At 48.8% G+C, this 25,584-nt stretch overlaps 1 protein-coding gene and 1 non-coding gene across 3 annotated transcripts; both read left to right on the forward strand.

The window, feature by feature from the left end:
* The first annotated feature begins 7 nt into the window (after nt 1-7).
* MGST3 (microsomal glutathione S-transferase 3) lies at nt 8-24,195 on the forward strand. 2 transcript variants are annotated; one of them, XM_019465710.1, is made up of 6 exons: nt 8-140; nt 17,061-17,184; nt 19,513-19,586; nt 20,358-20,415; nt 22,966-23,038; nt 23,945-24,195. In XM_019465710.1, exons 2-6 carry the CDS (start codon nt 17,068-17,070, stop codon nt 24,079-24,081), a joined length of 459 nt encoding a protein of 152 aa, XP_019321255.1. In that variant the 5' UTR covers nt 8-140; nt 17,061-17,067; the 3' UTR covers nt 24,082-24,195. The 2 variants fall into 2 exon arrangements, with proteins under 2 accessions (XP_019321255.1, XP_019321256.1); XM_019465711.2 differs by lacking the exon at nt 8-140 and adding an exon at nt 14,561-14,940.
* TRNAR-UCG (transfer RNA arginine (anticodon UCG)) lies at nt 6,637-6,722 on the forward strand. Its single transcript has one exon. It is a non-coding gene; the product is annotated as a tRNA-Arg (tRNA).
* Nucleotides 24,196-25,584: the final 1,389 nt, after the last annotated feature.

Below are 25,584 nucleotides of genomic sequence, written 5' to 3' on the forward strand. Positions count from 1 at the left end.
TTTCGCGGGGGCTCTGGCGGGGGCGGGGCCTGGTCCCGGCCACGCCCCTCCTTGCCAGTGGCCAAGGGCGCGGCACTTTCACTTCGCTGCAAAGCTGCGGTCTGCACCAGGTCTGCACCAGCCGAGCGAAGGTGATCCAGGTGAGTGCCGACACCTACGGACAGCGAGGAGCGCCGGCCCCCGGGTCACTTCAGCTCCTGCGTTGGGCACTGCCCATACCTCTGCCATCCCGAGCTGACCAGGGACGCCCTCCTTTTCCCCCTTCTGGTCTATACACCTCTGTCTACCTTTCCATTCCCCTTGCCTTCCACCATCCCTGCATCCTCCCCCCTGATGGAATAGGTTTGGAGCGTCGAAATGGGGCCCACCTCGCTGTCTGTCAGGCAGGGAGATTCTCAAGGTCAGCCCTTCAGTTCCTTCCTTTCCTCTCCTCCTCTCCCGGGGCTGTGCAGACCCGGCGCTCCTTGTTTCTGCCTCCCAGAGCCCACCTGACCTTGCCAAGTGCCCCTCTGGTGCAGAGGTTGGGCGGACAGGACACTGCAGGGGCGGTGGGCGGTGCAGGCCCGATCGGTAACAAGTGCCCCGGGAGCCCTGCGCCTGCTGCGGATGTGTTGCTAGGAACCCTCGGGGAGAGCCTCCCAGGGAATTGAGTTTGTTTTCGCTCTGCCTCATAGAAACGTTTGACCATTAGTACTGGAACCCTTAAGTGGGTCATTTCCTACCGCTGCCTGAGAGCAGGAGACCCCGCAGGGGAAGAGGACTCTTTATGGACGGTTCTGCACTGGATTTCAGAGCACTTTCCTCCTTATCTGTGTCACTGCAGGGAGCCCCAGAGCCACTGCGGTGGGGCAGCTACAGAGCGGTGAAAAGGGGGCTGGAGAATTCACTAGTGAGTCATTCCCCGAAGTTGTGGCTTGTGCTATCCTTCTTTTCGGGGCCACGAGTTTACAAGCTACTTTGTAGCTTAGGAGACAAGTGGGTGTGGGGACAGGAGGTAAAGGAAAAGCTGAGACAAGAGGGTATGTAGGAAAGGAGTTGGGGCTTTCTCCAATCCCTCGACTGGAGAAAAGGAGTCCTAGAGGGAAGGACACAACTGCTGTGCAGACGTATGGCTCTTTGCCGGTGCTGTGGTCCTAGGCGTGGTCGTGTGGGAATGCCGCAGGTTTGAGATTTCCTCTGTGCGTGGGAGCTGCAGCGAGGGCTTCTCTTGGGAAATCTGTAGATCACCGGGAGCCTGCAGTTTCACCCAAGGTTACTGGTCAGAGTTCCAAGGCTGTTTTAGTTTAATGAATTCAGTAATTAAGAGCACAGTATCCTAGTCAGGGATTCAAGAATGTTTATTCTCACCGCAGTTAAATGTAACTAAATTAACTAAAACTAACCCCATGAAATCCAAAGAAGTACTTTCACCCCTGGGAAGACATTCTGTTAAGCTTCCAAAGTGACACAGTGTTACAGAAATAGAACATTGTCAAGCAATTTTTTTTTTCCTGAACCGATGTTACTATATATAAAACAGATCTGCTAGAGGGATACTGTGGCCAGCTATAGAAAGTGCACGCCAGGGGCTGCTTTAGATGAGGGAACAAAATTGGAGAATGGCAGTCTTCCCCCTAATTTAGATTTCCTCCTGCTGGCCTAGAGTCCTGAAGAGACACAGTCATGAAAGGGAATTTCCTAACCTGGAGGACAGCAAAGGGACTGAACATCCATGAAAGAAAGGGCTTTACCTCATTATCCAGAGACATGCTGAAAACCCCCTGGAACAATCTGGAATGAAGTGGATGACCAAGCTGTCAAAATGCAATTAGTGCCTACTGCATGCACAGGTAGCTGTATTGAAACATATTGTTCCCTATATTTAATTTAAATATTCTGAATCTGTATACAGAATACTGCTGTGAACCACAATCGACCACGAACCATTTTTAAGCAATGTTTAAAAGAATCTCCATATTGCTACAGTTGCGCAGCTGAATTCATTAATACTCCTTATGAGTATACCATCCTCCTGAAAGAGAAGAGTTCAGCAGTAAGGCTAGGATACTACTGTGGAAGGAGAATTCCTTCCCTCCCTGTCTCTTGCAGCGTCTACCTACCTATCCGTCTTGGTGAGGAGAAAAACAGCAACGAGGAGACGGGAAAATTACACGACCTTCCAAATAACATTTGCAAATACCTTTAAGGGATTTCTGCATTTGAGATTTTAAGTCCCCGTTTACCCTCTGAGCTCTTTCCAGAGTTGAGCTGTTCATTAACTGGAACTCGGGTTCTAATACGTCGGTGCCTTAGCTCACTCTTTTTTTGATAAGTGGTATTTTACTTCTCCAGCCGGAGCAACGCGGATGGTTTGGGCACAGCTTCATTCTAAGTACTGTCAGGTACAAAGAGTTAGACTCCCGTTTGAGGCAGGCGCCAGCAGCCCAGGTGGGTTCCTTCATCCAGAATGTCTGGTACCCTAGCAAGGGCCCAGCAGCTGCTAGGAATTAACTACAGTCCGCCCAGTTTTTTTGTGATGGAAAATCCAACTGGTGTCACTGACTCATTCGAGATTTTTGTTTTCCTCTTGTGGAAGTCAGGGCTTAGTTTCCCCATGACCTCCATTCAGTTCCTATGTAATGCCAGTTAAGGCACAGGTTATGTAGAAATCATGATATGAAAAGTGCCAATTGCTGTTGATTTGCTCCTTTGCAAACCTGTGCACCTGAAAGCGGAGGAAGTTTTCCCTTCCTGTAATCTCTCCTCTTGTCATCCGGCAGTGCCTGCATTCATTAAAAGAAATTTAAAAACAAGTAACTTTTTGGATCTTTTCCAAGTTTTTTTTTTTCCCCCCTTCCAATTAGAAAGTTCTGAGGCTTTAATCAGTCAAAGACTTGGAGTTAATTATTAGCTCTCTATTCCTATGAATATATTTTATGCTCCGGAGACAGTTTGGGGGAGATAGAAAAATTGCAAAAGAGATCAGGTGTGGTCAAACTTGCTCTCCATTCTCATTAAGAGGCAGTATAGGCAAGGGTTGAGAGCACAGACTCAGGAGCCAGGCTGTCTGGCTGTGTAGGAGTCCAGGCTTCCTCTGCGATGGCTGTGTGACCTTGGGCAAGATTACTTAACCTCTCTGATGCTCAGCTTCCCCTTCCTGTCTGTTGTGTACTTGCTGTTTTCCTTCCCTGTGTTCTCTCTCGTACATCACAGTTTATGTCCTCAGAGCCTTGCTCTCAATCTGTTACCCTCCTGCTTCATGGTCCTTTCTGTGTGGTCTCCATCCATTTCACTGTGTCTTCTAGAAGGTCAAGACCTTCTCTCTGAGTCTCGATCGCCCTCGTAGCCCTGCGCACCTCACATATTGTCAGTATGTAGTGGGGGATAATTCAGGGAAGGAATCATTCCGAAGCAATACTGAAGAAGGTGGTAGGTGTGGGCTTAAGGCAAGCGTTCCATTTAGGTGAAATGGTTTGTCCTACGTTGACTTTAATCAAATCAGCTCCACAATGAGTTGCCACGAGATTTTTATTTTCTTGCGCGTCCCATGGCTTCTCCTCATTCTTTCCCTTGTCCTCTGAGGTCGGTGCCTTCAGACCATGGGAAATGTCCCGCAGCCTGTCGCTGGGATGACGTCTCCCAGGGGGCTCTGCTCCAGATGGGCCAGCATGACCCAGGGCTTCTGGGTGAGGTGCCGACACATCAAGGAACTCTCGCCGCATAGAGCCTTTTGTGTCAAGAATCTGAGAAGGTTCGCCATCACACCAGCAGGCTTACCTAGCATTTGCCCTGTCTTGTTACAGTCTACTCTTCTTAGATTCCTGAGGAGCTGAATTAACAGTTTTTTCTTCCAGGGGAGATTCAGTTCCATTCAGGCATGTGTCTTTTCATACAGAAGTCAGACTCCAGAGAAGACAGCGGATAATTAGCCCACTTGGCCTTACTGGGGTTTATTTGTGTCCGTGCAGACTCACCCCACACAGAACTCTTCCCGGGAACTTGGCCATCATGCTGATCCCGCCCTCCCCCACTCCTGGTCGGCGCAGTTAGGTATTAATTATTTTCAGCACCGACAGTGGCCGTTTAACTATAAAGCTGAATACATTTGGATTATAACACATTTATCTTTAGGGCACAGATCTTCTACCCTGCTCACTGATAGCTAGCTTCCACTTTCCAAATGTTCACCCAGGAACATTGACAAGGAATCGAAGAACTTGAGATGCTGGGGAAGTACCACTCTGACCTGCCTCTGCTGTTCCCCTCACTGAGTTAATGACCGAGTGCTGGATATGTAAAGGTATACCCATTCAGCTAACTTCACGTTTAGCCCTCGGAGACCTATCTACCAAATGTGCAATGCAGCCGTGGGCAGTATTTTTCCTCACCTGGGTTATTATTCCTTCTCTTAAACGTCCATGCACTTTAAAAAAAAAAAAAATCTAGCCGTCTTGTGAAACTTAGACACTCACACAGACCTTATCATCTGTTTAACGTAGAAGCGTCCAGAATTGGCACTTTGAAAGTTTAGGATGGACGAAAAGAAATCCTGTGACTCTTTTCTCTCCCATCATGGAAACAGGAGATGCCTTTTGAGTTGTTTCCCTCCAGGTTCTTGAGCTTTATATGGGTTCAGGAGGGGTCAGCTGCCCTGCCTGAGATGATTTGGAGAACCGTTCATTTGTAGAAACACCTAGAGGCAGAGGGGAGGCTGGGCAGCTACCCGGGGGAGCTTGAAGCAGGCTAAGCAGACACCCAGCACGGCCTCAGAGGTTTCTGAACCACCTTCCGGCATCGGGGACTTACGGAAGTCCATTTGGGACGATCAGACCAGCCCTTAAAGTCACCGTCTTCGGGGTTAGTCTTGTGAAAATGGTGGCCTTTGCCACATAAGATAAGGAGCCATATGTAAGGAAGATTGGATTAATAGCACAGGGAGCCAAATGAGAATTTTAAGGAAAGGCTGGGGAACAACTCCAAGTCAGTCTGGGAGTGCTTTATCTTCGTCCCATTCGTGCGTGTAGAAAAAAGGACACCACTGAGAAATTACAGTACAATTTGAGGAGAACGGTCTTGCGAATGGAAGTAGGGGTTACCATGGTCCAGGATGGCGTTTATCTGCTTGTTTGAGGGCAAAGAGAAAGCTGAAAGGTGAAATCCTTTCTCCCTTAAAAAAGACAGTTAGGGGCACCTGGGTGGCCCAGTTGGTTAAGCGTCCGGCTCTTGATTTCGGCTCAGGTCATGATCTCATGGTTCGGGAGATCGAGCTGCGCATCGGGCTCTGGGCTGACAGCGTGGAGCCTGCTTGGGATTCTCACTCCACGCTGCTCTCTCTCTTTCTCTCTCAGTCTCTCTCTCTCTCTCATAAATAAATAAACATTAAAAAAACTTTTTTTAATCTAATTAATTTCATTTAGCTAAAGATCATGTGGCTTGGTTGAGTGTTCGACTCTTGATTTCAGCTCAGGTCATGATCCCAGGGTTGTGGGATGGAGCCCCGTGTCAGGCTTCACGTCCAGATTCTCTCTCTCTTTCCCCCCCCCCCCCCGCTCCTCCCCCTCTCCCTCCCTCCCTCTGCCCCTCTCTCTTCTTACACTCTCTCTCTCTCTCTAAAATAAAAAAAATAAAAAAATTAAGAGCCGCAATTAAGGGTGGTTCAATTAGTTAAGCCTCTGACTTTGGCACAGGTCACGATCTCATGGTTTGTGAGTTCGAGCCCCAAGTCGGGCTCTGTGCTGACAGAGCCTAGAGCCTACTTCAGATTCTGTGTTTTCCCCCTCCCCCACTCAAGCTCTATCTCTCCCTCTCTAAAAAATAAATAAACATTAAAAAACTTTTTTTTTTTTAATTTAAGCAAAGATAAGTTAATGTAACTTCATGGCTCAGAAGCAATAATTTGAGGCAGGTTCCCAAATCTGTAAAGCCTGCCTTTTGCCCCATTTGTACCGTGTTGATTGCGCCCTAGGGGATTTTCGCTGGCCGCCCAGAGGGACTTGAGTAAGTAGTGAAAGAGAGCTCTACCCCAGGAGCCTTCTGATGAATGTGGTTCAGGACGTGTTCTGGGTAATCCTCGTAACTGGAGGAACCCCTGCCCCAGTGAGATAAGGCAGGAAGGGTGGCGGCAGCAGGGACTGGAAGGAAGGTTGAACCGCGTGTATGCACTGGGGTGGTTAGGTTTCCAGCGAGTCTGTTGGGAAATTCCTCAAGGGACCACCTCGGGCAGAGGTCCTAATGAAAATCCGTGTTGCTTAACTCAGGCACTAGCATGGAGCGTGTCTTCTCCTCTAAACCCAAGCTTGATCCCCTTCCCAGGGGAGCCTTTGCAGGGGTGCCTTGTGGCTTTCTTAAAGTCGCCTGGGTGCCCGCTCACTGGCTGCACTGAACGTTGTTGCCCCAGTGCTGCCCCTGCTCCTGCCCCCCACTGTCCCGTGGCCCCACTGGTTACCAGGGCGCTGGGCACCCTTGTTCTCTAATCTCCCCCTGGGCTTTTCTGCTGCCTCATGGCCCGTACCCCACCTGCTAAAATACTATTCCCAGTTTTCTTTCCTCTCCTTGATATGTCCTCAAAAAACCATGTTCGGCTATTAAATACTCTGATAGATTAAAAAAGCTACAAATACAAGTGTTGCCGTTTTAAAAAATATATATTCTAGGGACGCCTGGGTGGCTCAGTCGGTTGAGCATCTGACTTCGGCTCAGGTCGTGATCTCACGGTTCGTGGGTTCGAGCCCCACATTCAGGCTCTGCGCTGACAGCTCAGAGCCTGGAGCCTGCTTTGGATTCCGTGTCTCCCGTCTCTCTGTGCTCCTCCCCTGCTCACACACTCTCTCTCTCTCAAAAATAAATAAACATTAAAAAATGTTTTTAATATATTCTAGAAATAATTAGGTTTCTGCAGTATTCTCAAAAAGGACATCTATGGAGAACTCACAGCTAACATATTTAATGATGAAGGGCTGGAATGCTTCCCCCTCTAAGATAGGGATCAAGATAAAGATGTCACTTCTGTTCAACACTGTCCTGGTTCCGGGGCGTCTGGGTGGCTCAGTCGGCTGTGTCTGACTCAGGATTTGGGTTCAGGTCATGATCATACGGTTCATGGGGTCGATCCCCATGCTGGCAGTGTGGGGCCTGCCTGGGATTCTCTCTCTCTCCCCTCTCTCCCTCCCCTCTCTCCACCTCTCTCAGTTTGCTTTCTCTCTCTTAAAGTAAATAAATAAACTTAAAAAAAAAAAAAGCCACTGTTTTAGTTCTAATTAGAGCAAGCAAGCAAAAGAAAGAAAAAGGCTTCCATAATGGAAAGGGAAGAAGTAAAACTGTCTTCGCAGCTAACACCATCCTGTATGTTAAGTATGACCAAGATCGTGGATCTGCCTCTCCCTTCTCCTGGGCTCTCGTGCCCTGGCTCTGTTCCCCAGCTCTGCTCCTGCAGTGCAGCTCCAGTCCTGCCCCTGAGCGGGAGTTCTGCAGAAGTGACCCTCCTCATTGCTCCCTGGCTGGGGGAGAAAGCAATCTAACTCCTTGGTAAGGAGCAAACCCAGCAGAGGGATGTAGTAGCAAAGAGCTAGACCTCGCTGTCCGACAGTCTGCTTATGTTCAGACCTCAGCTCCGTACTCACTGGCTATGGGACCTTGGACAAGTTGCTGAACTCTTCTTTGCCTCAGTCTCCCCATCTGTAAAACGGGGATGATAACAGTAACTACCACGTAGGATCATTATGGACATTGTTAATTTCTGTTAACTCTATTATGGGCCTGACAGAGGAGAAGCAGTAGGTCTTAAAGTAGATGTTCAGGATGTAGTGATAATATTATTCCCCATTTTGCTATTTCGGCCATATGGGATGAAGAATTCCATGGGGAGTTAGATGGAGGTCCCACTGGATCCTTAAATAGGCCTTTCATCTGAAGTCATGTTGCCGATTGTTTAGAATTTGAGGGACGTTTGGCCCGTGACATTGGAAGCGATCATCTGAAGAGCTCATCCTGGACCATAATGACCACCACTCTCGAAAGATGAAGAGTGTTCAACTCTGACTCGTTTGCCTGGTGGGAAAATCTGGTCTGGCAAGTGATCGTGACCATGAAAGAGAGATCTGGGAATCTGCGAGCTGTCCCAGGTTAGGCTCACAAGAGAAGTCTCAGAAGAGACTGAGCTGTCTTACCTACCTGTGTTGCTTTGGTCTGAGCCCTCTGTTCAAGCTGAAAGAAGAAAGCAGTCTCCTGACAAGCACATCCTCGGTGTGTGATTGTGAACATCCTCTGGTCTCATCAGCCCGTCGGGTTCTTAAGGATGCTGTAGAGAAGGGGGCCCCTCACAAGCCTCCAAGGATGTTGGTAGAATGTGGACCGCCAAGATAGGACCGCCAAGACAGAACTCTACCAGTGGTTTTAGGATTGGATAAAATCAACACCTCCCGAAAACTGTATCTTTGCCTAGAACAGTGGTTCATAAAATGTGGCCCCTGACCAGCATGATCGTCTAGGAACTTGTTGGAAATGTAGATCCCCAGGCCCCATTAAGCCCCTCGGGATCTGAGACCCCACCTGCGGGTGGGGCGTGTTTTAACAAACGCTTCAGGTGACGTTGATGCTGCTAAAGTTTGAGAACCACTGACCTAGAACATAAGACAGCACTGTATCGAGTTTCCGTCTTCATGGAAGGAACTATAGAAGACGTCAGCAGGAGACAGATTCTGTGCTCTCAAGGAGCATATTTGGAAATGTGTACTATTTTCATTGATCAGTATGCAAGGTACATGTTATAATAGCTCACTGATGAGCGCGCAACAAATGTGCAGACATTCAAAGGCAAGCCTGCAGCCCATGCGGGTCGGTCAGGAGTGCAGGTGTCATGGAGGAAGGGGGAGTACTTAACACTGGACCAGGATCGGGCAGCGGGAACAAATTTAGGAGCAGGGCTGCCGGAGATGTATTGCCTCACAGACTGCTTCTTAACCCTCGACACATGGGCTTCCACTTTCTACCATTGCCCTGAAACCTGGCTGTCGGGGCGCCTGAGGGGCTCAGCTGGGTGTCTGACTGGACCTCGGCTCAGGTCATGATGTCACGATTCGTGAGATCGAGCCCCATGTCGGGCTCTGCGCTGACAGCACGGGAATTCTGCACTGGAATTCTCTCTCCCTCTCTGTCTGCCCCTTGCCCACTCACACTCTCTTTCATTCTCAAAATAAATAAGTAAACTTAAAAAACAAAAACAAAAACCTGGCTGTCAAGGGGTCCCACTCACCAAAGCCAAGAGCATTTGGGAGGTGACACTTCCTCTGTTAACACATAACAGTCTCCCTCACACCTTTCCTCCTCTCTGCCTCTCAGCTTAGTCCCTGGAGGGAGAACCAGCAGGTGATGGCTGTTAACTCTGCTCGTAGAGTCCATCTCATAATCCAGACCTGTCTGTCCTCTCTAACCCCATCTCCTACCACTCCCATCAGCTCCTGGGGCCCGACCACACCGGCTGCCTTCCTGGCCCACCAGTGTGCCGGGCTTTCCCTCATCTAGGGGCTTTGCACTTGCCGCTTTTTCTTTTTGTTAATAAATTTGTTTTTTTTTTAAATATTTATTTTTGAGAGAGAGTGCGCAAGTAGGGAGGCGCGGTGGGGGGGCGGGGTGGGGACAGAGGATCCGAAGCGGGCTCTGTGCTGACAGCAGAGAGCCTGTTGCGGGGCTCCAACTCACGAACCTTGAGATCATGACCTGAGCCAAAGTCGGACACTTAACGGACTGAGCCATCCAGGGGCCCACTGGCTGCTTTCTCTGATTTGAATATTCTCCCCCCGCCCCCGAAATGTCCTGTTGGTGTTTCTTCCTCATTCCTGCGTCACTGCAAATGTTGCCCTAGCAAGGAGGTCTTCCTGGTCTTAACTGAGATATAATTGACATATGAGATTGTGTAAGTTTAAATGTCTCAAATATTTATTGATCCCTTGGCATGTTTCCGGTCAGTCTTCTGTCCTCCTTAGAATGTCAGTTCCTTAAAGGACAGGGGGACCCCATCTTGTCCACTGCTGTGTCTCCCACACTTCTGCAGTGCTGGCATATAGTGAGTGCTTTCCATGTTGTGACTGAGTAAGTGAATTAAGTGTTCTTAGACACATTATGCTGTCCACACTGGGAATCTACAGAGAACAGCCTTTTGCCAAATTCGAATCTATTTTAAATGGTCTCAGAACTAATTTCTTTTTTTTTAATTTTTTTTAAGGTTTATTTTTATTTTTGAGAGAGAGAGAGGCAGAGAGAGAGAGAGAGAGGCAGAGCGTGAGTGGGGGGCAGCAGAGAGAGAGGGAGACACAGAATCCAAAGCAAGCTCGAGGCTCTGAGCTGTCAGCACAGAGCCCGACGCGGGGCTCCTACTCACACACGGTGAGATCATGACCTGAGCCGAAGTCGGACGCTTAACCGACTGAGCCCCCCAGGCGACCCAGCACTAGTTTCTAAGTCGGAATACCTTAACTGATTTGTAGAAAAATCAGTATCTCCTTATTTAGGAAGTGTTACTTATGTGGGCAGACATGCACAGTTAGCAGTGTTTACAAGATGCCTCCGTATTTGGACCCACGTTTATTAAATGCTCATACCAGATGCTTACCTAGTTCATTTCAGTTAATTCCTTAAACCATCCTGTGAAGCACGTAGTTAGTATTCTGTTTTGTAGAGAAATTAGAGAACATTCCCAAGCTCGCAGAGCCAGTGTCTGAACACACATCCATCTGACTGCAGAATTCCTGCTGTCTCTACTCCTGTGGATTTTCCCATAGGAACAGACAAATCAGAAAACAGTCTGTTAGGAGTAAAGTTCCGAAAGGATCTCTGCTTTTACATGAGTGATAAGTAATTACATTAAAAATAAAATCTGGTTTCTTTTAAGCCTTCAAGTTAATATTCTTTCAAAAACTCTTTTGACTCATCTCCAGAACTCTCCGGAAACAGTTAACTGAAAGCTTACACCTCTGAAACACTCATAAGGGAGGGAAGAACAGAAACGCTTCTGTCCTATTTCTGCCTTTCTCCAAGACGTTCACTTTCATTTTGAAGGGTATTTTTGTACCCAGTTTCTTTTTTGTTTTAATTTTTTTTAATGTTTATTTTTGAGAGAGAGACAGAGACAGAGCACGAGTGGGGGATGGGGCAGAGAGAGAGGGAGACACAGAATCGGAAGCAGGCTCCAGGCTCCGAGCTGTCAGCACAGAGCCCGACAAGGGGCTCGGACTCATGAGCGGTGTTGATCATGACCTGAGCCCAAGTCAGCCGCTTAACTGACTGAGCCACCCAGGAGCCCCTTTGTCCCCAGTTTCCGATCACTGCTAGGAAGGGGGGAATCTGGAATTGGGTACGTGTTATATTTGCCTTTTCCCCCAGTAGAACATGAGCCTCATGAGGGCAGGGACCAAAGTCTGGTGTGTTCATCTCTTCATCGCCAGCCCTGGACCTGTGAGTGGTAAACTTGAATAAGTGAGTGCCCGCTCACACCCACACAGGGATGAGCCTCTCCCGCTGCTGCGATGAGGGTTTCCATGACTACGGTGTGCTGATTTCCATGGTCAGCGCTACAAACCTGCTTCCTCCTGAATACCTCCTGCTTTTCCGAGATTTTAACACAGCTGTCTAAGAGCTCAGAACAAGAAGTGAACGTATATCGTTTTAAGTGTAGTTTGCTGTTTTAAAATAGCAGTCCTAAATTATAAACTCTTAAACGTATATTGCCACTTAGTTAAGCATCCCCTTTCATAACTGAATCAGGGCAAAATTAACATTAACATATGTGATATAACCCGATGCCGAACATTTGTTGAGAGTTTACCACGTGTCAGGCATCCTGCTGAGCATTAATGGCTCCCCCATTTCCTCCTGGAGACACCCACAGGGGTGGGTGGGCACCACCCTTGTCTCCCTCTAAGGAAGAAGGAAGCCCAGGTTGCTGAAATGCAGGGAGGAATGTTCCCAAGGACACAACAGCTAGGAAGGTGAGAGTTGCTGAAATGCAGGGAGGAATGTTCCCAAGGACACAACAGCTAGGAAGGTGAGAACCAGGTTGAGTTCAGTGTCCCTCCACAACTGCAGCCCTGTCCCGTGCACTGCACAGAGCAGGTAAGTGACAAGGGTCAGCCTAGAAGTCACATAGGGTGGTATGACGGGATTCGTAACATATTGCCTGTTCCTCTGCTTTCTCAATTCCTAATTGTCAGGCCACTTTCTGTATAATTTTTTTGGTATGTGTCTGCTCATTTTGGAAATGATAGAAAAGTACAAAGGGAAATCTGTAATTTACGCATCTATAAATAATTATGCTTATGATTTTGATATTTTCTCTTCTGTTATTGAGAAAACTAAGATTATATACTACATACACTTCTTTTTAATAGTTTTTTTTTTTTTAAGTTTACCCCTTTATTTTGAGACAGAGAGAATCCCAGGGGGGCTCCATACTGCCAGCGCAGAGTCCAATGCGGGGCTCAAACTCACAAACCCTGAGATTATGACCTGAGCCAAAATCAGACACAACCAACTGAGCCACCCAGGCGCCCCTGTATACACTTTCTGAGGTGGTTTTGTTTTTCTTTTAATGTAACATGCTGTATGTTAAGCCTGTTTCAACATCTTTACTTGTGTGTGCACCATTTTTAATGGTTCTACAATATTCTGTATTATGGGTGCATTAATTAGTCCTCTCTGCTTGGTCATTGTGCCATTTCTGTCGCTGCTGTTATAAATACTGTTCAGGTGAATGCCTTTGAACCAAATCTGTCTGAGTTTCTGATTGTCACCTCCAGCTACGTTCCCAGTGGAGTTCATGAATCAAAAGGCACAAACGATGTCAAGAACATGCCCGTTGTTAGGCTGCTCTCCAGATGGTTCTATTTTACACTTCCCCCTCTGTGTAATAGTGCAAACTAGGTACATTTAAATACGTACCTAAGTGAATTTCTATTTATACAAATTATAATTTCTAATGTATTCAGCTGGAGGGTGACAATTAACAAATGCCATTACACAGCTAAGTGGGTTGCAAAGGAACCCATACCTGTGTTGGTGGTTGGGCACCACGTGCCGTGTATCTGGTGCCACAAAGACCCAAGTCTAGGGCAGAGCTCCCACCCCCAAGACAACCTCATCTTCTTGCCTCAATAAAAGGGTTGCTATTAACACAGAGCAGGTATGTAATCAACAAAATGTTGAGTGTTCACGCGGGAGAGGTCCTGAAGCCACTGCCCTGGGGCTATCTGCTGGCTCCAGGCTGGGACAGCCTCGGGTGTGGCTGCCGCTGCCTGGGGTGTGGCCACTGTGAACTGAGCTGCCTCCACTTCACCAGTGCGCACACCTGCACCTGAGCCCACAGAGGCCAATCTTTGAGGGGTGGGAACGTCCGTCTCTGCCCTCGAGTCCTCCGAATAGAAGGATTCAGCAAAAGATCGGGGTTGGTTTGGGGTTTTTTTTTTGAACCCTAAGTGAATTAAGCTGATTCTCTCCTTAAAGGACAAGCCTTACCCATTTTCCAGTCCCTGCTGGATTTCTGTTTTCAAACCGCAGTGGGGACAGAGCCTTTTTCTGTGTTCTGACCTCCTCTTTCTCTGCTTCAGAGGTTTCAGTAGATACTTGTGAGGGGAACAAAAGGAGACTTGAATTGCTTAAGCGCCTACTTGATGCCTGGCTCTGTGCTCGGCGACGAGCATTATGTGAGCTGGAGGCATGATTCCCGAAAGCCACCTGGACTTGCGGCTGGCTTTGTTTATTCTGCAGGTGTCAGTAGGCACAGGCTGTGCCCGGCGTGGAGGGGCCAGACAAGCACAGTCGCCCCGCGGGGGAGCTTGTAACTGGCTGCTGTCTGGTCTAGCCCCGATCACACCAGCTGGTGCTGGAAGTGCTGACTGCCAGGCTGTATGAAGCGGGGGTCCTCACTCGGTGGGAGCGAGCGTGAGGGGGTGTCAGGAGGGCCCCTCCCACAGGCGGCTTCCTGGACTTTGCTCTTGCACCTTTGCGGCTGTGTCCAGGGCTCCTGCAGGGAGAGGCTCAGGGAGCGGAGGCACTTTCCTCCCGTCTGACACACTCACTGTCCCACAGCTGATCATGTGGTCTTTCGCGAGCCACCCACTCTAGCATTGGACTCTGGGTCCCCCTTCCTGTACGTTCTCTGCCCTTCAGAGGTACTTTGTGTTCCCGGCTCTGCCTGCCCCCTTTTCCCTAATACCACAGTCAGCATAGCAAGGTGGGGGGGAAGGTAACTTTCACTAGAGTGTGAAAGCCTACTAGGTTTAAACTCCCAGATTGCATGTATCCTTTGCAAGAGGAGCTCAGTAGTAAATATTAATTCCTAATTGTGAATTTTTGAGCAGTCGCCTGAGTGTTCATTGCTTTGCCACAGAAACATTCAGCCAAGAGGTGCTTATCTGTCCTGCCACTCAGCCGCTTGTATCCCAAGCCCTTGCAAACCAGAAACTCCAAGGTCAGTGACTAAGCCATGAAATTCTACTGTTTTGCCTGTGCCTGAGCATTCGGAGAAGAATTCTAAAACCTGCTCTGGTCTTCGTTCTCTTCTCATCCACCTGAACCTCGATTTCCTTTTCTGCCAAGTGAAAAGGCAAGGCTCTGGAGATGGGGTTCTCGGTCCAGGCCTCTCAACTCGCAAACCGTGACCTAAGCCAAGTGTGCTTCGTTCATTGTCCTTAAACAGGTGGCTTCTGACAGAACGAGTGACAGCTTCATTTTCAGTGACCTGTTTGGCCCCAGTGTGTTGAACTCAACGGACATCAGATAGATTGGAAGGCTCGGTCATTTTTATCTTCAAAGAGGCGTTCCGAATTCGCCCTGTGTTTTTATTTTAATAACTAGTACAGAAGCTTCCTCCGCAAGCTGACTCTGAATTTCGGAAGCAACTACTTCTACAAGAGAATGAGAGCAGGGAAGTTTGGAGGGCAGCCTGACTGCTTGCTGCTGCCATACCTGATGGTGGGGACATGGTGGCCAGGAGGCCCTTCCTATGCTGAGTCATGCAGACGGCTTTTGGGGGTGTGTCCCCCACCCGGGTGAGGTGGGGTGGGCGCCCCTCCGGAGCAGCTCCGTAAAGAATGTAGGAGGGGGACACTGGTAAGAACTATGGATCGTGGCAGGTGGGGGACAGACTTTTGGGGACTTCAGCCCCAAATGTCATTTTTCAGACCTAAGCAAAACGTATTTTTTTTTTTTAATGTTTGTTTATTTTTGAGACAGAGAGGGATAGAGACAGATAGCATGTAAGCAGGGGAGGGGCAGAGAGAGAGAGCCACACACACACAGAATCCCAAGCAGGCTCCAGGCTCTGAGCTGTCAGCACTGAGCCCCACGTGGGGCTCGAACCCACGAACTGCGAGATCGTGACCTGAGCTAAAGCTGGACTCTTAACCGACTGAGCCACTGAGGCGCCCCCAAATCCCACACTGAGGAAAGTGCTGGGACACTTCTCAGTTTGCAAATGGGCTTAAAAGGGGACATTGGAACCAAACTGGAATCTAAATTTGAAACCCAGCTCTGATGCTTTCCATTTCAGACCTTGGGCACATGCTTTCCCCTCTGGGTACTCTCTGGACACAGGGGTAACTCACCGTATGGTCAGGGTGACTGGAAACACCTTGGGGCTCGGTAGCCCCTCCCGGGCTTACACGTGAGATTGCAGGGAGCCTGTCATCGAGATGGACGTTGTAAACTGAGTGCAGAACACACAGGAGCTGCTTGCCTGGGACAGCCTCGTGCACAGTGGGTGGGCAGTAAGGGTCCCAGGAAGCACTGCCTCTTCCCTGTGTCCTGCCTGTCCTCGCCCGTCTCCATCCTGTGACCAAAGCTCAGAGAGGTTGGGGGGCAGCACGAGTTTACCTTGAGATGATGAGGGTTTCCTCCCAGCTGCCAAGTTTTCTTCTCCTTGACGGCCAGTCTGTTTCTTCTCTCTTCTTCTGGGGCAAAACAGTGGCTAACACAGCTAAGATTGCAGAACACTGAAAATGCTGAGATTAGCTTTTTCTCCAAGCATTCTATGGGGAGATTTTCCAAATACACAGAAACGTTGGAAGAATTATACACTGAACATCCTTATAGCCACCACCTGGGTTCCATAGTTAACATTTGGCTCTGTTGGTTTATGTTGTCATTTCTTGATGCATTTCAAGAGGAGTTGCAGGCAGCAGAACATGTCACGGGCTAGTTTTGCAGTGAGGATTCGATGAACAGCCTGGGCTCCCCTGAGCCTCCCAGAGCTGGGTCTCTTCGCAGCGTGACAGGCTCCAAAGCCATGCTCTGCTTTCAAAGCACTAGATCTGGGTCTCCTACCTGTGATGCCTCCGCTGCTATACCAGAGTGTGCCCCAGGATCAAAGGGAGTCCCGACCCCCTGCCCTCACAGTGTCCCCCATGCCAACAGACATACAAACAAAGAACTTGGAATCGTGGTATACTTACTGTTTCATATCCTGCTTCCGTCTCCCTCCTTCCCCCTCTCTCCCCCTCTCTCCCCCTCTGCTCCTCCCTCGCTCCATACCCCCTCTCTACAGTTGAATATATCCTTTAGGATTTTGCCATGTTAAACTCCTTTTTCAAAAACATAGTTTTTAGCAGCTGTATCTTTCTATAGCAATGACTACTGCAGAGGTATAGCTACATCTCGTAAATGTAACGTTCATCAGAAGAGAACATGTTATGATATGATTGTATACTTTTTCAGTCTGTTTATTTATCTTGGGGTGGAGGGGCAGAGAGAGAGAGAGAGAGAATCCCAAGAAGGCTCCCAGCTATCAGCACGGAGCCCCGTGGCAGCGGGGGGTGGCCGGACTTTCAGGAATCGTGAGATCATGGCCTGAGCTGAAATCAAGAGCTGGACACTTACTTGACTGAGCCACCCAGACACCCCAGACCTGAATAACTTGTAAACTCTGTTGCGTGATACACAGGAATGTCTCCATCTGCCTCTTAGAAACATCTTGTGTACTCACACCTTTGTGGGCTAGGTATGCCTCTGCAGGTAATGAAGTGCACGGCCCCAGGCCTCCCTCTGTGGGCGTCTACCGTGCCGGCTGGTATCCTGATGTCTTCTTCCTTCCACAGAGCCAACATGGCCGTCCTCTCTAAGGAGTATGGTTTTGTGGTTCTGACCGGCGCCGCCAGCTTTATCATGGTAGCTCATCTGGCCATCAACGTTTCCAAGGCCCGAAAGAAGTACAAAGTGGAGGTGAGTGGGAACGTAGACTTGGCTGGGACTAGAGCTTGTTTTCAGCTGTGGAGGGAGAGGGGCGACGCCAGCGGTCAGCAGTGGCAGTTGAACTATACCCGTTGGAAACGCTGCCCCTTTCCGGCAGGAGGAAGGCGGGGAACCGAGGGGCCCTGCTGGGGAGCAATTTCCATCTTGTTTGCGCTTTGTCTTTTCTGTTGAAAGACCAGGTGTGCTGGGACAAGAACAGGATGCTTTTGGCTGGAGCTAGGTGCCGGGAAGAGTTATTTTCTAAAGAGGGTTCAACAAGGGGGACTTCATCAAAACAAAAAGCTTCGGTGCAGGAGAGGAAACCGCCAACAAACTGAAAAGGCGACCTACTAAATGAGAGGAACTATTTGCAAATCATACATCCCATAAGGGGTTAATTTCCAAGATACATAATTCACACAAGTCAATAGCGAAAAAACCAAGCAACACAATTTAAAATCGGGCAGAGGACCTGAACAAACGTTTGTCTAAAGAAAATATACCAATGGCCAATAGGTACATCAAAGGGTACCCGACATCATCACTAATCATCAGGGAGATGCAAATCAAAACCACAAGGAGCTGTCACCTCACACCTGTTGGAATGGCTGTGTTCAAAAAGACAAGAAATGACCAAAGCTGGTGAAGATGGGGAGAAAAGGGAACGCACCGTTGGTGAGAACGTAAATTGGCTCAGCCACTATGGAAAACAGTATGGGGGGTCCGCAAAAAAATTAAAAATAGAACTGCCATGCGATCCAGCTCTTCCATTCTGGGTATTTATCCAGAGAAAGTGAAAACATGAACTCGAAAAGCTATGTGCACCCCCATGCTCATCGCAGCACTATCTCTAATAGCCAAGATACAAAAGTAACCCAAGTGTCCATCGGTGGATGTGTGGGTAAAGACGATGCGGTATATATACACAGTGGACCACTCAGCCGTAAGAAAGAATGAGATCTTGCCATTTGTGACATGGATGGACGTTGAGAGCATTATGCTAAGTGAAATAAATGAGAGATAAACACTGTATGATCTCACATATGGAACCTAAAAAAAGCTAAAATGTACAGCATGGTGGCTATAATTAATTTTTCTATACTGCATGTTTGAAAGTTGCTGACAAAGCGACTCTTAAGTGTTCTCATCAAAAGAAAAACAAATCTGCAACTCTGTGGGGTGACAGATAGTAACTAGACTTACTATGGTGATCGTTTCACAATACATACATACATCGAATCGTTACATTATATACCTGAAACTAATATAAGGTATGTCCATTATACCTGGGTTTTGTTTTTTTTTTTTTTACATAAATAATAAAATAAGCTAGAGAGGGCTGAATGGCAACAGTATTTCCTGGTGTGCCACTTTAAAAGTGATGTCTTGGGGCGCCTGGGTGGCTCAGTTGGTTAAGCGTCTGACTTCAGCTCAGGTCATGATCTCACGGTTTGTAGGTCTGAGCCCCGCGTCAGGCTCTGTGCTGACATCTCAGAGCCTGGAGCCTGCTTCGGATTCTGTGTCTCCCCTTCTCTCTCCCCTTCCCATGGCTCATGCTCTGTCTCTGTTTCTCAATAATAAATACACATTTAAAAAAATTTTTTTTTAAATAAAATAAATAAAAGTGATGTCTTAAGGTGATTTTGTTTCCCAAATAGTGAAGAAGCATGTGTTGCTGAGGTTAGCCTGAGCTCAGACATTGGACATAAAAAGGAGCTCTATTAAATGCTCCCTTTATGTATTTCCAGATGATCTAAAAGGGATAATTACCGAGGTTGTCCCTGGTGAGCACATTTAAACGTCTATTTCTGTTTAGCAACTTATAATTAGACTCTCTGACTAGAGCTTCTTTTAAAGTTTTCATATATTGATTTTCGTTTGTTTTTTTTCTTAATGGACATGTCCATGAAAATTCTCACACACTTACTGTTCCCCCATTAAGGAAAACTCTTAAAAGCTTGTGGCGTTGGATCACTCTGGGGAAGGAGCTACTTCCCTGTGGTGTCTTTGTGAGGTACTGGAAACTCACCCGTGATGGCACCATGTCAAGAGCACGGAGTTTGCAGCACGCGCTGCCTCTGTCCCTTGTGCAACTACGGCACAGACCTACATTCCTCGCACCGGGTATTAACAGAAATGCATCGGATCTGCTTCTGGCAGTTGAGACCCTTCTCCCTGCAGATATTTAAGCAGAAAGCGATCAGCTGTCAAGGGCATAACAGAAGCTGCTTGAGGATAGGTTGTCTTTTAGGGTTGATTGTAACTCAACACCGAGTGCTACTCTTGACCATTTGATCCACACGGACTTTGTCTTCACAGTATCCGACCATGTACAGCACGGACCCTGAAAACGGGCACCTTTTCAACTGCATTCAGCGCGCCCACCAGAACACGTGAGTGCTGGCCCTGCCGGGTGCTGGGGGGGTGTCTGTAGGGTACGTGCTTTCTGCCCAGCGCCTCGGCCTTTACCACTGTGTGCTGAGTAGCAGCTGTGAGAACGATCATAGTAAGGCACCTCGCTGAAAGTGTCGTAAAAAGGGGCGCCTGGGTGGTTTAGTTAAGCATCCGACTCTCGATCTCAGCTCAGGTCATGATCTCACAGTTTGTGAGTTTGAGCCCTCGCATCGGGCTCCAGGCTGACAGCGTGGAGAATCCCTGCTTGGGATTCTCTGTCTCTGCCCCCGCCCCCCAAAATAACTAAATTAAAAAAATAAAAACTATTGAAGTGTCGTAAAAATATGTATGTGAGCAGATTAAATATTGTGAGTTGTTAGCATAGCGAGGTTCTGGATGATCTTTTCAAAAATGTCTTTTGCATCGCTTTGTCCATCTAGAGCATTTGGAAGCTGTCCTATCTGAGATGAGCTTGAATCTCCCAGCCCTGGGGAGGGGGCAGCTGTGGGCTTGGGAAGGAAATCTACTGAAATTCTCCAAGACCTTCCTCGTGGGCGTGTTAGAGCCAGGTCTTTTGCCCAGTGTGTTCTGAGTTACCCTTACTCCCATGCAGAGAAGAGAGGGTAGATCCTGGTGGTGGGGCTGCTCTCTCTCCTCCATGTTCAGTTTTACTCTCAGGTTTCTAACTTGGCAAGTTAGTAAGGGGCTCTTCGTTTTACAGGACGTAAGTCAGTGGGGCCCTTTCTAAAAAAGTTCTCTGTCTATTCCAGGTTGGAAGTGTATCCTCCTTTCTTATTTTTCCTAGCTGTTGGAGGTGTTTACCACCCGGTAAGTTTTTCCGGGGGGGGGGTGGGGGGGGTTTCATCTGTTTGGATTTAGTTCGCTGCGCTATTTAAGGAAGAGACAGCAGGAAAGGAACGCGTACTGAACATCATCGACGTCTATTTAAAAGAATTGCATTCAGCTGCTTCTTACAAAGCTAATCTTTAAAGTAGGGCGAATTTTCCCCACTTTTGACAGGTGAGGAGAAACCTCTTGGGGACTGTGTAACTGTCACGGGGCAAAGAGCTACCTGCAGAATACAAGAATCAGAATTTGAACCCAGGTCTGTCTGATTCTGGAGGGTTCGTGTCCGTAGTTGTTATTGGCCACAAGCATTTACTGGTCCCCTGGGGTTACAACAGTGAACAAAACAGGCAAAGGTCCCTGGTTTACTGTTGGGGGTCACAGACAGAAATCAAATGGGTACAGCATGTGATTAGGCTAGAAGGTGATGCTGACGGGAGACACCTGTCAGCGGGGTGGTCACGTGAGGATCGTGCTGCTTGCGGAGGTGACATTTAAGCAAAGGAAGTGAGAGTCAAGCAAAATGTTAAGAAGGTGAGGGAGTAGGTGCTGCAGGTGTTTAGACACCTTCCAGACAAAGAGCGAGGGCGAGGCCCTGAGGCAGGAGCCCACCGGGTCTGTCTGGTGAACAGGGAGAAGGGCAGGCGGCCTGAGGGGCGAGCGGAGCCTTGTCGGCCAGAGAAATGCTCTGCACTTCACCTTAACCTAAATAAAGCAGGTGTGTCTATGCCCGATTAGGTGCCAGTGGGTCTTGTCCTGGACAGAACGTGGTTCCCTTTCAGGGACCAATTTCCGCTGAATTCTTTTTTTTTTTTTTTAATGTTTATTTTTGAGAGAGAGAGAGAGCGTGCAAGTGAGCAGGGGAGGGGCAGAGAGAGAGGGAGAGCCAGAATCCGAAGCAGCTCCAGGCTCCGAGCTGTCAGCACAGAGCCCAAGGCGGGGCTCGAACCCACGAGCGGTGAGATCGTGACCTGAGCTGAAGTCGGACACTCAACAGACTGAGCCACCCGGGCGCCCCTAGTTTCCCCTTAATTCTGACCAGAGTGCTGACACTGCGTTTCTGGTCCTCAGCCTTCCGTGAGCCTCTGGTCGGTACCTGAAGGGCCTTGTGCTTTTGTTAGAAGCTCCCAGAATGGCACACCTGTAGCCCATGGCCTTGAAGTTCATATTGTTTTCAGAGACACGTCTGCTGTCTTAGAGAAGACACTTCTTTTTTTTTTTTTTAATTTTTTTTTTTAACGTTTATTTATTTTTGAGACAGAGAGAGACAGAGCATGAACAGGGGAGGGGCAGAGAGAGAGGGAGACACAGAATCCGAAACAGGCTCCAGGCTCCGAGCTGTCAGCACAGAGCCCGATGCGGGGCTTGAACTCACGGACCGTGAGATCATGACCTGAGCCGAAGTCGGACGCTTAACTGACCAAGCCACCCAGGCGCCCCGAGAAGACACTTCTTCCTGTGCCTCTAAGGGGCCCCAATCCTTGCACGTGACTGGACGAGCCCGGCTAAATAGACTAGTTGGTCTCTCCAGCTAGGCGTCACCCGCTGTCACCCGCATCCCCTTTCCCGTCCCTCTTCCCCAGACGCCATTCCCGGTGCTTCGGTCTTTAAAATACTCTGAGAACTGCTAGGACGACGAGTACGTGGGTCCGAGGTTGATGGTAACTCTGCAGCCTTAGTCTGGCACGGCCTGGCAGAGACCAGCTTGCACGTGGTGACTTACGGGCCTGGGGTTGTGTTTTTAGTGGTTTCACGCACCTGATCGTGAACTTTACCCCAAATCAACTAAACAAACAAAGTCCTAAGCTACTAACCTTGCCCCCAGTGATGCACTTGGAGACCGTGACGAGTGATGTTGCACGTTCCCGCACAGCCTCCCTTTTTCTCCAGACTCCTTCTGACCTAACGGTCACCCCAGGATGGTGCCCAGTAGGACTGTTCATCTTGCAGGAGTTTTACTCTCTCAGGCGTAATGGGAAGGGGAAGACCTCCCCCTCCCAACACCTCCTGTGCTGGGGTGACAGCACCACATGTCACGTCCACCTTTTCTCGCGGAGCCCCTTGCCCCTGTGCGGCCGCAGCACAGCCCCCTTCCAACCCCCCTGACCCTGGCGGGGAGCCTCACGGAGCGATGCGGGGGCAGGGGTCCCAGGCTGCCTCCTGTTCACAGCCCCATGGGAGACGACCGGGCTTGGGGTTCACCCTTCGAGCCCCAGGCCTGCCTCTCCCTCTCTTGTGCTCCAGCACGTGTGTGCCCCAGGGCAAGCCAGGGCTGGGGGGGGGGGGGGGGGGTGGCGCGCTCCTTCCATCGAGGCCGGCACTCCTCTCCCCTGTCTGTGAGGGGTTTGTAGAGGGATCACAAATCTCTGATGTTCCCGAGACAAATAACCTCCCTCTCACGCGAAGTTTGGTATCTTCCCATAACCGGGAAAGCACTATTTTCTTAACACACTGTGCCATCAAAACCCTAGATGTTAAAGAACATGTGGCTGTTTCTTGAATGCTGATCCTAACACAGCCCTTCTATTTTAGCGTGTAGCTTCCGGCTTGGGCTTGGCCTGGATCGTGGGACGAGTTCTCTACGCGTATGGTTATTACACAGGAGGTAAGTGCGCACGGACGTCTGCCAGGGAAACAAATTTCAAATCTTATGCGACTCTAGTTTTCTTCTTAGCAGGGCTTTAAGAAAAGGGGGAGTAACTTGATATTTAGGTGAAAGGTCTGGTACCTTCTTTCTGCTAAGTTTTCAAGACTAACAAAACTTGTTTTTACTGAGCGCTTTCTGTGTCACTTGCTGCTCTAAGACCTTTGCGTATGGTGTCGAACCTTATGGCATTTCTAGGATATAGATGATATCCTGTTGTATAGATGGGGAAACTGAGGCTCAGCGCTTACCAGTGTCCACTAGTTAGCCAGATTCACACCCAGGCAGCCTGACTCCAGAGCCCCCGCTCCTAATTCCCTACTGTCAGTAGTGTGCCCGAGAGAGAAGGGGGAGGAAGATTCCTTTGGCTGTGCTTTTGAAAGAGGGGGAACACGCCCAAAGGTCCTGGAGCAAAGTTGCTCTGATTATTATCCCATCGTTTTTTTAAGGTCCAAACAATACTGTTGTGACATTTTTTAAATGTTTCTATTTATTTTTGAGAGAGCGCGCGAGTGGGGGGGAGGAGGAGGGGCAGAGAGAGAGGGAGACACAGAATCTGAAGCAGCTCCAGGCTCCGAGCCGTCAGCACAGAGCCTGACGCGGGGCTCGAACCCACGAACCGTGAGGTCATGACCTGAGCCGAAGTCGGAGGCTTCACCGACCGAGCCACCCAGGTGCCCCAGTCGTGGCATGTTTCTTTGCGTGTAGTATCTGACATCCTGACAGCTTTCGGCCAGAGGTTGGTTGACCTCGTGAGACCAGACAGTTGAGGTGCAACCCGAGAGGCCTCAGGTAGGGTGGCGTGTGGATATTGGAAGCACTGTCCTTTCGGGGACACCCCAGTCACCTCCCTTTCTTCTGTTACAGAACCCAGCAAGCGGAGTCGGGGCGCCATCGGCTCCATAGCCCTCCTTGGCCTGCTGGGCACAACCGTGTGTTCTGCCTTCCAGCATCTTGGTTGGGTTAAAACCGGCTTGGGCGGGGGGTCCAAATGCTGCCATTGAAGAATCATAGGCTGTTTAAAAACTCTCGTTCATTTTGAGTGACCTTTATTTTCAGTTACTTTTTTTTTTTCTAAATATAATAAAAACCTACCTGGCATTAGCCTCATACCTAAACCTGACTCCATCGCTTCCTTTTGAGTCTTTATCTAAAAGAAGTAGCCTGTTCCTACTAGACGAGAGAGGTGACGGATAGTAAGCGCCCCTCCTCACGCCCCCAGAGGGGGTTTGTTTATGTGAAGTTGGGAAAATGTCTGCTGTGGTAATATGTTCATAATCCTGCCACAGCCCTGAAAAGCTGGGGCTCAAGGAAGGGAAGTCTTCTAGCCTAAGGATGTAAGATTATCTTATCACTTGCTAATACGTATGGGAACAAGGATTTTTTAAAATTTCTATTAAATATTGCTTCTATTGCTGAAAAGCTATTTACGACTAAGAGTATGAAACTTAATATAAGATCTGATTGCATAGGTCCAAAGGCAGAAAGACACCTTCCAACAAAATGGGGAAAATTAGAAGGTTTAGTTGACTTGGAGAGGGATGCCGGTTGGTAGAATGAGAGGGTTTCCCCTGAGCGAACATGGCCATGAACGCCACTAACGGAAGGACAGTGTCTACACCTGTGCTGTTCAGTATAGTAGCTGTGAGCGACATGGCTACTTACATTCAAATTAATACTTTTTTAAACGTTTATTTGAGAGAGAGCGGGAGCGAGGGGCAGAGAGAGAGAATCCCAAGCAGGCTCCGTACGGTCTGTGCAGAGCCCGATGTGGGGCTCGAACCCACGAACCGTGAGCTATCGCCTGAGCCAACATCAAGAGTTGGATGCCCAACTGAGCCACCCAGGCGCCCCTCAAATTAATAAACTTTAAATAAAACAAAACTCAGTTCTGTAGTTGCTCTCACCACATTTCAAGCGCTCCATAGCCCATGAGGATCAGAGATGGGATCTGAACTCAGGCCCGGCTCTAAGATCCATGCTTCTTCCATTGCACTCCTGCATCCCTTCAGGCTGGAATGCTCTGGTCAGCCATGGCCACATGCTCTCCCCGCCCCCCCCCCCCCCGGGCCCATCCGGCCATCTGGTGAGGAGACTGGGCCGTCATGGCATATACCCCACCGTAGTTCATGAGACGATTGCCCCAGCATGGAGCAAAATAAGGAAAATGAGGGCTGTTTTCATAAAGCTGAAACTTGTGTTTTTACATTAAAACGTCATTTAGAAAATGATGATGAGTGGCAGAGTTTCTTTTTCGGTCCTGACTTGGAAAAAAATAACGCATTAAGAATTTAGAACAGGCTACTCTGGTTTTTTGTTTGGTTTTGTTTTCTGGTTTTTAAATAAGATGCACCGCAGCTTGGAGAACTCGTGGTGGTTTCCTTTCTCATAACCGAGTCCAGGTGCCAGGGAAGCAGCACAGGGGAGACCTGGGGGCGACGTGGCATTTTCACCTTTGTTTGAAGTCTGAACAGGGGAGGCTTTTCAAATCATGTGGTCCATCTCAG

Source organism: Panthera pardus, unplaced genomic scaffold, assembly GCF_024362965.1.
Source record: "Panthera pardus isolate Hobbes unplaced genomic scaffold, ASM2436296v1 HiC_scaffold_21, whole genome shotgun sequence".
In the NCBI taxonomy this organism is placed as follows: Eukaryota; Metazoa; Chordata; class Mammalia; order Carnivora; family Felidae; genus Panthera; species Panthera pardus.